The sequence below is a fragment of the Periplaneta americana genome, chromosome 13, assembly GCF_040183065.1.
Source record: "Periplaneta americana isolate PAMFEO1 chromosome 13, P.americana_PAMFEO1_priV1, whole genome shotgun sequence".
Lineage (NCBI taxonomy): Eukaryota > Metazoa > Arthropoda > Insecta > Blattodea > Blattidae > Periplaneta > Periplaneta americana.
The window spans coordinates 12,770,581-12,786,942 of NC_091129.1; the positions used below are offsets into that span (position 1 = coordinate 12,770,581).

The 16,362-nt window shown below is 35.3% G+C and overlaps 1 protein-coding gene across 4 annotated transcripts in view; it reads left to right on the forward strand.

The window, feature by feature from the left end:
- Positions 1–16,362, forward strand: part of LOC138711750 (ubiquitin-conjugating enzyme E2 G1) — a 98,811-nt gene that overhangs the window by 44,533 nt on the left and 37,916 nt on the right. For all 4 annotated transcript variants that reach the window (XM_069842930.1, XM_069842931.1, XM_069842932.1 and 1 more), the window contains exons 4-5: positions 1,060–1,238; positions 10,283–10,408. In XM_069842930.1, the coding sequence (XP_069699031.1) occupies positions 1,060–1,238; positions 10,283–10,363 (260 nt within the window). In that variant the 3' untranslated portion in view covers positions 10,364–10,408. The remainder of the gene's footprint in view (positions 1–1,059; positions 1,239–10,282; positions 10,409–16,362) is intronic.

Sequence of the window (16,362 nt, forward strand, 5' to 3'; positions counted from 1 at the left end):
TTGTTGTTTTCTAATGCCAGGCGTTTGACAGTGAAGTCATTTGACCTCTTGCACTCCAATATTTTTCAAAGATATCATGGCCAGCCACTGAAGCACAGATTTTGAGGTGTTCCGAATCCATTTCTTGGTTTGAGTTGCACAATGGGCAGTTAGGGGACTGATATATTCCAATTCTATGCAGGTGTTTGGCCAAACAATCATGGCCTGTTGCCAAACTGAATTTTACAGGAGAGACAAAACACTGTAACAAGCAAGTTTTGCTGTAACTCTAACTTATAGCAGAAAGCAAGTTTTGAAAAAACGATCACATTATGACACACTACAATGAAGAGAAATAACCCAATTTTACTAAGATGCCTTGAGCATCATGTAGAGGCCTGCCTTACGTTAACGAATCCATCAAAATCTCAATTTTGCAAATTTTGCAGTTAGCAAGTTTTGCAAAAACGGTCCTCAATTATTAAAGGACAGAAAGTATTCTATTTAGATTTTGGCTTAAGCCTATATTATGCTTAAAATTATGTCAATATCTATTTTATTACAGCATATTTATGATAAAACTTAGTAATATAAAATAATTTTACAGTTAACTATTTGAAAGCCAAGGGAACTATAATTATTACCAAAATACATAAAAAGACCACACAAAATGTGAATTTAATATTACTTTGTAAACAAATAGAGTTATCATCGTTGACAAAGAGTATATTCCACCGATGCTGCAGCCACCTACAGGCAGATTACTTGAAAAAAGCGTCAAATCAGATAATTTCAAAATATCAGGCATACAAGTTACGAAAAGGAGGACATTTCTAGACTAAAGAGGATATCTGGTCACCGTAGTAATGGGTCATTAATACCAATACACGGAAGGATGATGGTGATGACAAATAATGGGATCCATATGGTAAATTGATTAATTAATACCTATTAGTGCTGGATATTGGTTTAATTGTATTGTGATATCATGCTTTTTTTTATTAATACCAAGTTACAACTTCTTGTATTTTGTTTATGGAAGATCTGTTGTCTGATTAACATTGTTTTATTTTTTTCTAGTCGAGAAGAATGGTGATGTGTGCATATCAATTCTTCATGAGCCAGGTGACGACAAGTGGGGCTATGAAAAAGCGTCAGAACGATGGCTACCAGTTCACACGGTGGAGACTATTCTAATCTCAGTCATATCCATGTTGGCTGATCCTAACGATGAAAGTCCAGCCAATGTAGATGCTGCAGTAAGTTACGAATTCAGAATTTAAGTAACATTTCTGCAGTTTTGCTAATTGTTGGTATTAGTCAAGAGGAAGAAGTTTGGGTATAAAATATTCTGAATTCTAAGCTATGTAAATTGTAATTCTTTAAAGTGTGCTAGGTTGCTTTTATAGTTATTTCCTTTTCCAGTAAATAATAATAATAATAATAATAATAATAATAATAATAATAATAATAATAATAATAATAATAATAATAGTCTACAGAGGGTCGTGCTGAAAGTCATGAGCAACACATTGCTATAATTTCATTTTCAACAATGTAACAAAAACGGTTATATGATCATAATCTACAGACTGTACACTATGTATTGGCACATGGTGACGTCATTAACTTCTATCCTTTGTGTGATACCTGTTATTATTAGAGGTGTGAAGTTATAGCATTAGTTTTTGTATTTATAGCGAAAATGTTTTTAGAGAGCGGTAAATGAAAATAAGATATTTAGCTTAAATGGAAATGGACGTGCCTGATCATTGTTGCAATGTTTAGTTACATAACTATAGTTTTAGTTATGTTGTCAAAAGATGGACAAAGTCAAACAAAACTTCTTTTAATGTATTTTTATTATCTTTTCTGAGGTAGCTTTTTTTCTCTCCGCTCAAGTCGAGCATTTCTTATCCCATACATAAAATGGTACTGCCACAAAATTTTTGTTTCTTTATGCACATTTGATCGCATGTGTACTGTTATACATTGATTATGAGTTGATGACTTATTTTGCTGTAACAATATAACACGGAATGAATGTTCATGTTTAAATTCAACTGCACCAGCAATTATTGTGATTTAATATCAACAATCAAAGTATTACAAACAGCTGGTGCCTCCATTCACCCCTTCCCGGGAACGATTCCATGCTCATGTCAGAGAGTATCAGAGTTATACTCTCTGGTCCATGTGCTCTATAGCAGATGAAAGCAAAGATAATATTGCACATACGCAGTTCACGGTATACCAGACCATAAAAACGAAGTATCCAGCCATGTACTGAAAAACGAAACAAAATGTGAAAAATTTATTCAAATTAAAATTTAAAAATATTATACATTCTTTGAAATCGCTCATATTTAGCAGAAAATACAATTTATCAACAGTAGTCTCACTAGAGGTTTTGAATTATCTAGGGAAAATCAAAACTGAAATTCTATTTCACTAATGTTAGCTTCACCAAAAACGTTTGAACGGAGCCGCCATTTTCAGTTGACTGTCTATGCTGTAAACAAATGACGATCGCAAAGCATGTTTTATAGTACCGTAAAGAATTTGCAGTTTGAAATGTTGGCAAACAAACAAATGGAGGGAGGTGATAAAAACAGAAGAAAGTATATAAAGATTAGAAGAAAAAAGGTACTCTTAATACAATAAAATAGATATTAATTGGTTTACTAAAATTCTATTTCACTAATGTTACCTTCGCCAAAATGTTTGAATGGAGCTGCCATTTTCAGTCGACTATCTATGTGGGAAACAAATTACGATCGCAAAGCATGTTTTATAGTACCATAAAGAATTTGCAGTTTGAAATGTTGGCAAACAAAGAAACAAATGCTAGGGTAGTGATAAAAACAAACGAATGCTAGGGAAGCGATAAAATTAAACAAATGCTAGGGAAACGATAAAATTGTGCGATAAGCAGACATGATTAGTTGAAAGACATCCTTTCGTACCGTTTTATTGTTCAAATGTAGTATGACGTAGTAAAAGTGTAATAGTCTTAATAAAAGCCATTTCGCAATAATGAAACTGGATTCAAAGGGTTGAAATTCTGATGAATTGTTGAAAAACACTGGGGAAAAAAGCACGCTTGTTACTTTTGCCGCATTTATCGCAATTGTGATATTTTTATGCCTCTAGTTATTACTACTAATGCATGGTTACCAAAGTTCACAAGGTTACCAACATGTCAACACAAATCATAGCAAAATAAAGGGGAGTACACCCACTTCTTGGCCACTGTAGATATTCATATCTTCTGTTGTAATTGAATGTGGTAATGCTGCTATTATCAACAGTAATCTCACTAGAGCTTTTGATTTATCTAGAGAAAATCAAAACTCGAGTGGGATTTAATTGACTATTACACTATTAGAACAAAGTATATAAAGATTAGAAGTAACGAAGTACTCCAATACAATAAAATATTAATTGACTTACGAAAATACAACTGTCTTCAAATGTATTATTGTACCATCTCTAAATTACAAATATTACGCTAGATGGCAGTAGTGTGTTATGTTTAGCTGTTTCTTGTTATCAGTTGTGCCAACTATGGAATCTTCGTTGAACCCTGTGGACGGTTACTAGTCAAGAAGACTTTGTTGATTGTTTCATTTTTATTAAAACAGTTGCATTCCACTTCAATTATCCGGATCCCAGTAATCAACGTCACTTAACAGATGATTTTCAATAAATCTTAGTATTAAACAATCTCTGATACGTGACTATTCATAATATCATATAGCAGAAGCTATAACATAACCTTAATTCGACCTCCATTGCATTTTGAGGGGTTGTTTGTTGACACCCCAAGACACAATCGTAATACAGTATCTTGTAATTTGTTTGTTTGTGTTTAAAAAACTGCTGCCCACACTCCACAGTCATTGGTAAGTTTAGATCGTATTTTTAGGTGGTCTACTGTACAACTGATGCGGAAAAATGATAATCACTCCCATGTTCTATAATAAATTGTTGGCTTTAAAACATTTTCCTGCTATGGACTCGTAACGTTTCCATAATAATGTTTTATCTGCGTAATCCCTAAAATTGTTGGGTTTGGATTTTATTTTTGAAACATGTCAGATATATTTTGGGATGAAATCCTTGAAGGAATATCTTTTAGTGAAAGCTGTGCATTCTGTCTTTGCTGTAAAGATCTTCATGTCTCATTTTTCAGCTCAGTTTGATAATATGTGTGTGACTGCCTTCTTCACTAAACAGGTGGCTGTTTCTGTGTCTGTTATCCAGATGCTTATGGCATCAGTACAAATTCTGTAGCTAACGAGAAAGCCAGGCTACGGTGCGAATCGGAGTCACATGATTATCTCGGTCTAGTCATGGCCATCGTGACAATTGCCTAATATAAATACATGTTCAAAGTTCTAGAAAATAAAGGAATTGCTATATTTAAACTCATGTTAAACGTGCATATATATATATATATATATATATATATATATATAAACTTGTTCAATGTTGGCCATGTTATGACTAAGAATGTGACGTCGCGCCGTAGTCTGTCTTTCTTGTTAGCCACATACAAATTCTTTAGTTTACTGCTGCTGGCATAATTTCATCAAGGTTATACAACATGTTGAAAAGTGTTGGCCTCAATACAGATAGGTACATGACCTATTACATAAGAAATACGGATTTATAGATAATAGTACATTATGCAACGAGCCTATAATGATAGTAATTAAGACGCGAGGATGTTTATGAAACGAGCGCGAGTTTCATAATTTTCATACGAGCATCTTAATTACCATTATAGGCAAGTTTCATACGACTTTTTATGCTCGACCATATTTCTAACTTGAAATTATTCATAAGTATTCATGTTATTCTTATGTGACTGGGAAGCGAACTGTCCTTGTGCAATCTCGTAAATTGTGAGATGTGCGCAGACGCGAAAGTATTGATTTTTTTCCGGGCAACGAATGTCGACGACCTTGATATAAATTCGAGAGTAAGATAAACGTTAAACTTGAGATAACCTTGAAATTGAATTCGACATTGAAAAACGAGATGACAAATTGAATTTATTTGAATATTATTTACAATTAACGCTAATCATTATAGTAACAGAACATAACCGTCTGCGACAGTATTGGATTTCCAGCCTGCGTGACGTTTTGCTAGTTGTCTTTTGATTGCATATCCGAGAATAATCGAAAACCGGAACTTTAATGAATAGGTGTACTTTAATGACATGCATTAAAGGACTGCTACCAGGTGTATAATTACTACATTTCGGCATGGTCGAGCATAAATATACTGAAGATGTCAAGACAACACAGCGGTAATACTTTTAGATTGCAGACTGGGCATACAGACAAGCCTGTACAAAATAATTTTATTGAATTGCTACCTACAGGTGACAACATCCCAGAAAAGTGGATAGCTGGACGTTAGTAGGAGGCACAAGGAGTGTACAGTGAAATCTAATTGATTGTTATGAACAATAACAAATATTCAGAAATATATATATATATATATATATATATATATATATATATATATACATACATACATACATACATACATACATACAGAGTGTTTAAAAAAATACGGGGCATAATTTCAGGTATGTATTTCCCACATGTAGACAATCAAAATAGTTCATTACAACATGTGTCCGGAAATGTTTTATTTCCGAGTTATGGCCTTCACAACATTGAAATTCACCGGAACGTTTTTCTTTCCGCAGGTCGTTGCCGTCAAAGGAGACATTAAGAGGGCACTCTGACAGTTCATTCCGAGGCGAAGGTTACATTCAGTGTTGTGTAGGCGTTAGACTGTGCGACATGTATTCAAATCAAGAGCTGGCAGAGATACACTTCATGTACGGTAAGGCGGACGGCAATGCTGCGCTGGCTCGTCGTTTGTACCAGGAGAGGTACCCACAGTGACAATGTCCAGATCGGAAGACATTTGTACGTCTCCATTACCGTCTGTGGGAGTATGGAAAATTTAACTCTCCTGGTTTGGGAAGGGGACGACCAAGATCTACAACTCTAGAAGTACAGGAGGAGATTCTGGAGGCTGTGAACATGACTCCTTCTATCAGCACACGAAGGGTAGCGTTGCAAGTCAATGTTCCTCATACAACTGTCTGGAGACTGTTGAAAGAGTATCAATTGTATCCTTATCATTTGCAATGTGTACAGGCCCTGTCACCAGCAGATTACCCTGCACGAGTTAGGTTCTGTCAGTGGTTCTTGCAGCAGTGTGGTGTAAATCCGAACTTTCCTGCCTTAGTATTATTTACAGATGAAGCACAGTTCACACGAGATGGCACAATCAGCATGTATGGGCGTATGAAAACCCATGTGCAACTGTTCCATCTCATCACCAGGTGCTGTTCTCCCTCAACATGTGGGCCGTTATCATTGGTGATCGATTAGTTGGACCCCATGTACTTGTAAACAGACTTACGGGGCAGGCGTACACAAACTTCCTGGAAAACACCATACCTCATGTTTTAGAAGACACTCCACTGATCAATCGTCAACACATTCACTTCTTGCATTATGGCGCTCCTGCACACTTCAGTCGTACGGCTCGCCGGTACTTGGATCGAAGGTTTCCTGATCGATGGATAGGTAGAGGTGGCCCAATTGCTTGGCCTCCACGCTCACCTGATCTGAACCCTCTCGATTTCTACTTGTGGGGCCATTTAAAATCATTGGTTTATTCGTCTCCGGTGCCTGATTTGGAATCCCTTCAGAATCGAATTGTGGCATGTTCTGAGGACATACGCAATACTCCTGGAGTTTAGGATCGTGTTCGCAGGTCAGTGAGATGTGAGGCCTGTATTCAAGCAGGAGGTGGACATTTTGAACATCTTCTGTAATGACAACGACCTGCGGAAAGAAAAACTTTCCGGTGAATTTCAATGTTGTGAAGGCCATAACTCGGAAATGAAGCATTTCCGGACACATGTTGTAATGAACTATTTTGATTGTCTACATGTGGGAAATACATACGTGAAATTATGCCCCGTATTTTTTAAACACTCTGTGTATATAATACATACACACACACACACAGGGTGTAACTAAATTCAATACCCAAACTTCTAGGGATGATAAAAGAGACCAAAACAAACGTTTTTTGTTAAATGACCATGGGTCTGAAATTTAGTTATTGAATGACAAAACAGAAACTCTACTGGACTCTAAGGAATAAGGACTACAGTTGTAACGTTACTTATGACACTCATGCTCCAAAACCATCAATATTTACATTAATCAGTATACACGCCATGACGTCAGAGTGCAATGTTTGTGCTGCGACCATGCAGTACATTAAGGTACGGTCACACGTCGCTACTTTTGTTGTGCAACTTTTGTACTGCAGCTGCAAAACTTGCGTGTCGTGTTCACACGTAAGCCAAAAGTAGCGTGCTGCACTCTACTTTTTGTGCTGCACAACCCGAGTGCTGCAAAAGTTGCAACTGGAGGTTGCGAGTCTGTTCACACACAAGGCGCTACTTTTGCAGCCGCAGTCATGCTGCAGGTTTCCATCTCCGTGTTGACTTCTCAATATACATTTTGTGGTTATGTTCACATTGTTAAGAAACTCATGCGAAAGCTTACTTATCTATTATTTGCTTTTCTGTACTACCTAGTATTCAGAAATTGGCATTATTTTTACTATAAAACTATTAAAAAATGCCTGTATACTTAAATGATAACCAACAGCATATTCACGTAATCAATGTTGGCAACCCTCCTGTTTGAAACTACGCTACGGAAAATTAAAAAAATGAATTATATCGTCTGCAAATATGCTCAGACTGTGTTGTGCGTTTAATAACAGTTACAAATAATTTATTTTCATCACATCTAACATTAAAATATATCCAAACAATAAAAGTAGCATTGGCACATTTGGGTGGCAACGCTGGTTGCAACCGCAGCAAAAGTTTCAACAAAACAGATTTGAATAATTTCAAGGAAAAAATTGTTCCTGGGCCGGGTATCGATCCCGGAACAATTTTTCCCTTGAAATTATTCAAATCTCTTTGCAGGAAGCTTTACCTGAGAGACTAGATTTGCATAACAAAACAGATATAAAAAATGCTGCGGCTGCAACCCTGAGAACCCTGTTCACACGTCGCTACTTTTAAGCTGCGCGCAGCATGAAAAAGTAACGGGCAGCAGGTTCGAGTTGCACCGTTGTTCACACGTCGCAGTACAACAGTCGCACAGTTTTTTGTACTGCAGCACTGCAAAAGTAGCGACGTATGACTGTACCTTTATTGTTCATTGAGAGTAGAGAGATGGAATAGGTCACTTCCTCCAAGACGTTTCTCATGATTGTGGTTTCAACATGACTGTGCAACTCATTTCTCTAGTGAAGTCGGAGAACATTTGAACCACAGATTCAATGAGCAGTGGGCTCATGGATGGCCTGCTCGTTCTCCCGACTTCACCCCACTTTATTTATGTATGTGGAGCCACTTGAAGAGCCTGGTGTACAAGGCTCCAATTGCATCAGAGGAAGAGCTCATCGCTCGTGTGCTCGCAGCTGCTGACTCTCTACAGCACATGCCTCGAGACTCTGAACATGTGTACGACAAGCGGTGACACGTCATTGTAGAGTTTGGATTGAAGCAAGAGGCCGCACTTTGAACAGTTTCTGTAAAGGATTACAAATTGAAATGGTTTTGAAGCATGAGTGTCATAAGTAGGGAGCGGATTTTTATGTGCTAAAAAATTTAAATATATTTTTTATGTGCTAAAAAGTACGAAAATATTTGCTAAAAATAAAAAAATAATTTTTTTTTAGATACGACTAAATACCTTACTTAGGTTGAAAAAAAAATGTTACTAGGTACTCACCAACCACACTTGAGTGCTAGTAGTTGGCCGAGAATTGTAGTGAACAACAAAGGCCATCTCCAAATTCTCCATCACAAATGCATGCCAATTATCTCTGAACGACTTATACTGTGAAAACGATCTTTCCACATCACAGGACGTCAGACGTGCATATTTAAAGAGAGGAATGTCACAAACACATACACCGTCAATTTCACCTACAGACACATCCTCCAATACTTTACACATTTTTTTTATATCCACTGTTTTTCCCAAACACATTCTGGAATTTGTCCCTTACTAATTGTGCTTCTGAACCTGGTAGCGAGTCTAGTTTAATTTCCACGGCATGCACCTCCCTGTTTTAGATAACAGGTTTTTGGATGTTTCGAGTTTTTTATGGTGTCACACAAAAAGCTTAAATTTGCTAATAGGTAAGCCAAATCATTTTTTAAATAACCATCTTTCAGTATATCTTGAAGGATATCGATTGACGAAGCCCGATAACAGGGAATCACAACATGATGTATTGCCTTACTTGATAGACATGAGTGAGAGGCGAGAGATTTGTTTAAACTACATAATGTTCATACCCGAGCTCTTATCTGTTGTGTTTCACAAAGCATGGAATGAAATCATCTTCAGCAACAATAAATATTCCTAATTACGTGTTGCAAGATCTCTCCTCCTTGTCCATGTTAATTTATTCTCTAATAATAACATTGATATGCTACCTAGCAGTTCTCAGAACTTGAGGCAATACTATTACAAAAATGGATCACGGATACACCACACAGCGCTTAGAAACACGAAGCAAACAAGAATTCTTAAAAAATTATATATATATATATATATATATATATATATATATATATATATATATATATATAACATACTTCTGAGTGATATATTGATTTAGTTTTAAAATATTTAAAAGTTCTTGTAAAAAAAATTATTTAAGTAAAAAACTCCAAGATTTATGTGTTTATGATAGACTTCCTGAAAATATGTATTTACATATTTTTTTTGTGAAAATATGAGTTTTTATGTCAAATAAAATTCGGGTTTTAAACTTGAAACTTCATGTTCGGAATTTTTAACTTTGTTAATTGTGTTTTTTCACATGCAAAAGGAATATTTAATTACATAGGAATCCGCTCCTTAGTCATAAGTAATGTTACAACTGTAGTACTTTCTTTACAATTTCTGGTTTTGTCATTCAATATTTAGTTTCAGATCCATGGTCATTTAACAAATAACGTTCATTTTAGTCTCTATTATCATCCCTAGAAGTTTGCTATTGAATTTAGTTACACTGTGTGTGTGTGTGTGCACGTGCGCTTTTTTTTTCTTCTTAATGTGTCAGATTAACTTCTTGAAACACCCTGTATATTACTTGACTCTACATTATTTGTTGTGTAATCCATATTTTCATACACTTTTTTTTCACTTTACAGAAAGAATGGAGAGAAAATTATACGGATTTCAAAAGAAAAGTGGCCCGATGCGTACGGAAAAGTCAAGAGGAGTGTTTGTAGGGGATTTTTTTTTTAATTTCAATTGGGCAAGATATTTAAAATGAGGTGAGTAACTCACAAATACTGAGACGTGACAATGTGGGAATCTGGCATTTTAAACTTTAATTTTAGATTTTTCTTTTTCTTTTAACTTATTTTCACAGTGACCATAGAAATGGGCAGTGTACTCTAAATATATTTTGACTGTATAATAAATTGAATTTCTCTAAATAAGCTATGTGGAATTATCCATATCGAAATCTTCTATGTTGTGGTTTCTCTATATAATTTCAATTGTATAGAAAAGGTTGGGATAAATATGATTTCTAACAGTTTGCATGAAGAACACACATTTAAATTGTGTACCTACTTATGTAACATACCTTTCTTATCATTTAAGTTTTCTTGTTATGAGAATTTTTATTTTATTCCATATGTTTTAGAGAAAAAAATTGTACAAAAATATGTTAAGTGAATCAGATCTTGAGGTAGCTTTATTAAAATGTAATACAATATGTGATGGCTAGAAGTGAACTAGATTCCAATAATTTGAGATCAGAATAGACCATTTAATTTTACATTCAGGATGGGAACGTGATGGTATTGAAATTGTCTTGGTTTAAAAACAGATGCAATTGTTTTTCACATTCTTGTCATCTCTCTCAACTTTATTTGCAGACCTTCTTTTATTGGACACTTGAAGTTTGCATGTGATCATTTTTTTTTTTTAAATAAACATAAAATTCCAAACTTTACTATTTTGGGTTTGTTTTAAAATACAGTACAACCTCGTTAATACGCTCCTGCTTACAACACCATTCATTATGCTCTTTTTGTACAGTCCCTAGACATTTTATTTACAATTCTGTATAATTTTACCCTCTTATAATGCTTCCTAATGTGCCAAACCAATCATTCTCTCCATTTATAATTTATATCAACAAAATGAAATTGCCATAAGAACTGAATGCGGAACTACTAGCTAGACTTCCATCAACCAAGGTGTTAGACAAGGGTGCAGTCTTTCCCCTCTGTTGTTTATTATATATATGAACCATATTTTATACATTTGGAGGCAAAGTCATCATGCTGGAATTCAAATTAATCAAAACACAGTTCTCGATACACTAATGTTTGCCGATCAGGTTATTATCGCTCAAACAGAGGATGCTTTACAGAGAGCCATTTATAATTTGCAAATAATCACCTTAGATTTCAATATGGAAATCTCAAAAGAGAAAACGAAAGTCATAGCATTTTCGGGAGAGAACCCAATTCCAAGTAAGATCATGATAAATAATACTTTAATTGAACGTGTTAATTCATTTAACTATTTAGGTTATAACCTCTCTTACATCACTGATGAAGATATGTCAAACAAAATATCTAAATTTATAAAAATCACTGGCGTAATTAACGCTGTCTTCAAATCCTCCCATGTTCAGAAACATACAAGGCTAAAGGTATATAAAACACTAGCTCGACCGGTCCTCACCTACGGTAGCGAGGCATGGACAATCAGAAAAGCTGATGAGCAAAGGCTGACAACAGCTGAAATGAGGTTCATGCGATGAACATCGGGATGCTCTTTGCTGGAACACCGTAAAAATGTGGACATATTGCAGGAACTAAAATGGATCCTATAGTTAATTTCGTTCAACAATATCGACTTCAGTGGAAAAAACATATCGAAAGGATGGATCGCACTAGATGGCCTAAACAGATTCTTACTTATGTACCAAGAGGAAAGAGGAAATTGGGAAGACCACGCAAGCGCTGGCATGAGACCGTAACAGATCCTGTAGGGTCTAATACGTGACAGATATGATGATGATGACGATGATAATGCTTCCTAATCCCACTTGTAGCACTTTTTTTTAATCTGTTATTTTACTACGCTTTTTCAACTGTCTGAATGAGATGGTGATAATGCCAGCAAAATGAATCCAGGGTCCAGCACCGAAAGTTACGCAGCATTTGCTCTTAATGGGTAGAGGGAAAACCCCGGAAAAAAACCTCAACGAGGTAATTTGTCCCTACCAGGATTTCAACCCAGGCCCGCAAGTTTTACAGTCAGGAATGCTAACTGTTACTCCACAGCAGTGGGGGTGTTAAGATTATAGTCGGTAAGTGTAAATACAGTAAAATCCTCGTATCCATCATCCAAATAATCGGCAATACCAAAACAATGGCACTCTTGGCTAGGCAAAAAAAAAAAGGTCGTTCATGCGAAAGGGAAGAGTCGAAGATGTGAGTGGTTTTTGTGAATCGCACATGTCGCATATTGTTTACTCTTTACATAGACAGAAAACTCCGTTATGTCCCTGGAGATCGGTAAGCTGTCACTTGAGTCTTACAAACAATTAGCAGAGACAATATCTTTAAATTTATAACTTGAACTCGCCTGTTCGATGGAGTGTTGGACGAGTCTAAATAGGAAAGTGTGAAATTCTCTGTTCCTACAGCGCGCAAAAGTTTCAGTCGAATGATAGATACTACTAGAGCTGAGACGAGATGTTATGGCACCAACATGCGCTAAGTTTTAAATTGCCGGCCAGCAGGGTAGAGGAGTGGGGGTTGTTTGGGTTACGGTTCTCAAGCTCAGAGCGGCAGGCATATCCGTTTCATCTCTTTCTAAAAACATTCGTCTTACCTTAGTATCACTACTTTCCTACTCAAGAGTCCGAAGGTACATAATGGAATTACGCCCGCTATTCCATCTTTATATTCTTATTCTCCATCCGAATCAGACAACTGATCTGTGCTGGAATCAGATGTCCCTAAGTCTATGGAAATGTTCTCAAAAATACTGTCCATCACGTGCTCACTTTCAATGTAATTGTTCTCTACTTTCTTCACATAATCATACACTGATATCCATTCTTGGAAGAAGCGATTGCAGAGTCGGCCTCTGCTTATGCTTAGCGTAGAAATTATAGATGAGACTTCTTATGACTTCCTCATCAAAACTGTCTACAGCTGCAACAATCTTCTTCTTCGGCTGTGATTTTTCCGGACTGGAGAAAGAATCTGCTGTTCCTGCCTCAATATTTTTCCCTTCTTTCCTGATTCTTGCCAAGGTTCGCTTTGAAATAACAATGGCAGCCAGTACTCTTGCACACACGCTTTTCAATGGAATTGGTATTCCGTTTACAGCCTCTTCTGACATGAATTTCCATGCATTGAATGCTATTTCATGTCCTTGACTATGAACTACTCTATGATTTCACACCTTAGACAATGCCATAATGAGGGCGGTCAAAAGGACAATGTTTTCAGTATTAGCAATAGCGGTAGTAGCAGAACGATCTGAACACTCGGAATGCTAGTAACCAACTAACCCAACATCCCTCCAGTTTAGTGTGAGGGCGAGTCCAAGCAAATGAACTAAAATGCGTCCCTCGCGCTGATGCCATAACTTCTCGTCCGGGCTCTACTTATTGGCTTTTAAGGAACCCGGAGGTTCATTGTCGCCCTCACATAAGCCTGCCATTGGTCCCTATCATGAGCAAGATAAATCCAGTCTCTATCATCATATCCCACCTCCCTCAAATCCATTTTAATATTATCTTCCCATCAACGTCTCGGCCTCGCCAAAGGTCTTTTTCCCCCCGGCCTCCCAACTAACACTCTATATGCATTTCTGCATTCGCCCATACGTGCTACATGCCCTGCCCATCTCAAACGTCTGGATTTAATGTTCCTAATTATGTCAGGTGAAGGATATAATGCGTGCAGCTCTGCGTTGTGTAACTTTCTCCATTCTCCTGTAACTTCATCCCTTTTAGCCCGAAATATTTTCCTAAAAACCTTATTCTCAAAAACCCTCAATCTCTGTTCCTCTCTCAAAGTGAGAGTCCAAGTTTCACAACCATACAGAACAACCGGTAATACAACTGTTATATATATATTCTAACTTTCAGATTTTTCAACAGCAGACTAGATGACGAAAGTTTCTCAACCGAATAATAACAGGCATTTCCCATATTTATTCTGTGTTTAATTCCCTCCCGAGTGTCATTTATATTTGTTACTGTTACTCCAAGATAGTTGAATGATAGATAGCATAATAAACAAGAAAACATTGGAGATATGTTAAAGAGATTCAAATCATCGAGCGCTACTTCATCTTCACAGTTGCAACATTTGCTACACTGCTCTTCACGTCACATGGCCGCTATTTAAAATTGTCTTAAGTTACGAAAACGTTTAGTATTTTTTACGCTATTATGCATTACAATAAATTATGAACTGATGAATGTACATTACAGTATTCAGTACTAAAAATAAACATTGTACATATTTCAAGACTTTATTTTTAAATTTTTAAATATCTACATGCATGAAAATTACTAAATTTAAACATGGAAAAAAAATGTTTGTACAATACAGTATGTCTCTACATAACCTATAAATGTATTTTCCAATTATCCGGCAAAATCAGTTATCTGGCACTGGCGTTGTCCCACAGTTGCCGGATATAAGGAATTCTACTGTAAATATAACACATTGTGTGGTACATGCACTTGGGTGATTGATAGAAATGCCATTTCACATTTTAATTAATTTTTTTCGTGTTTAGATTTTTATTATAATAATGCCAAAGAGAGGTAATAGCATGGCAGCGACTCCTCAAAAAAAAGAAAGTCTGTGCCATTCAGAGTATGCTTGAGGAATCTATAGTTCATATGTGTAATGAACTGAAGAAAGACACTAATGAAGAAGGAATTACGTGTACAGAGACAGCAATTATTGCTAGAATAGCAAAATTATTAGGAGTAAATATTCTTAAGCATACACTTCAAAGTGGCATTCGGTTTTCGGAGTTTGTACTAATAATTTCACGTGATGAAACAAAACACATTTTTAGGTTAGGTCTCGTGAATCGTAAACAGTTTAGTCAAAGCAATGAATTTCATGTTGCCAGACAAAATAGATTGTAATATTAGATCATATTAATCTACTAATTACCAACATAATGTATGAGAGGTTCAGGAGGAAAATATAGGCCTACTCTTTTACAGATTATTGAACCATTTAGAAACACCTCCCAACATAAATGCGAGACGTGATAAATAAGTAAATAAACAAGACATCGTTATTGTCAATACTATATTATTATTATTACTATTATTATTATTATTATTATTATTATTATTATTATTATTACTTACAAATGGCTTTTAAGGAACTCGAAGGTTCATTGCTGCCCTCACATAAGCCCACCATCGGTCCCTATCCTGTGCAAGATTAATCCAGTCTATATCATGATATCCCACCTCCCGCAAATCCATTTTAATATTATCCTCCCATCTACGTCTCGGCCTCCCCAAAGGTCTTTTTCCCTCCGGTCTCCCAACTAACACTCTATATGCATTTCTGGATTCACCCATACGTGCTACATGCCTTGCCCATCGCATTATTATTATTATTATTATTATTATTATTATTATTATTATTATTATTATTATTATATCTACTACTAATATTAATCTACTGATTACCAACATAATGTACAAGAAGTTCAGGAGGAAAATATAGGCCTACTCTTTTACAGATTATTGAACCATGTAGAAACACCTCCCAACATAAATGCGAGATGTGGTAAATAAGTAAATAAACAAGACATCGTTATTTTTAATACTATATTATTATTATTATTATTATTATTATTATTATTATTATTATTATTATTATTATTATTATTATATTACTATTATTATCATTATTATTATATTACTATTATCATCATTATTATTATATTACTATTATTATCATTATTATTACTATTATCATCATTATTATTATATTACTATTATTATTATATTACTATTATCATCATTATTATTATATTACTATTATCATCATTATTATTATATTACTATTATCATCATTATTATTATATTACTATTATCATTATTATTATTATATTACTATTATCATCATTATTATTATATTACTATTATCATCATTATTATTATATTACTATTATTATCATTATTATTACTATTATCATCATT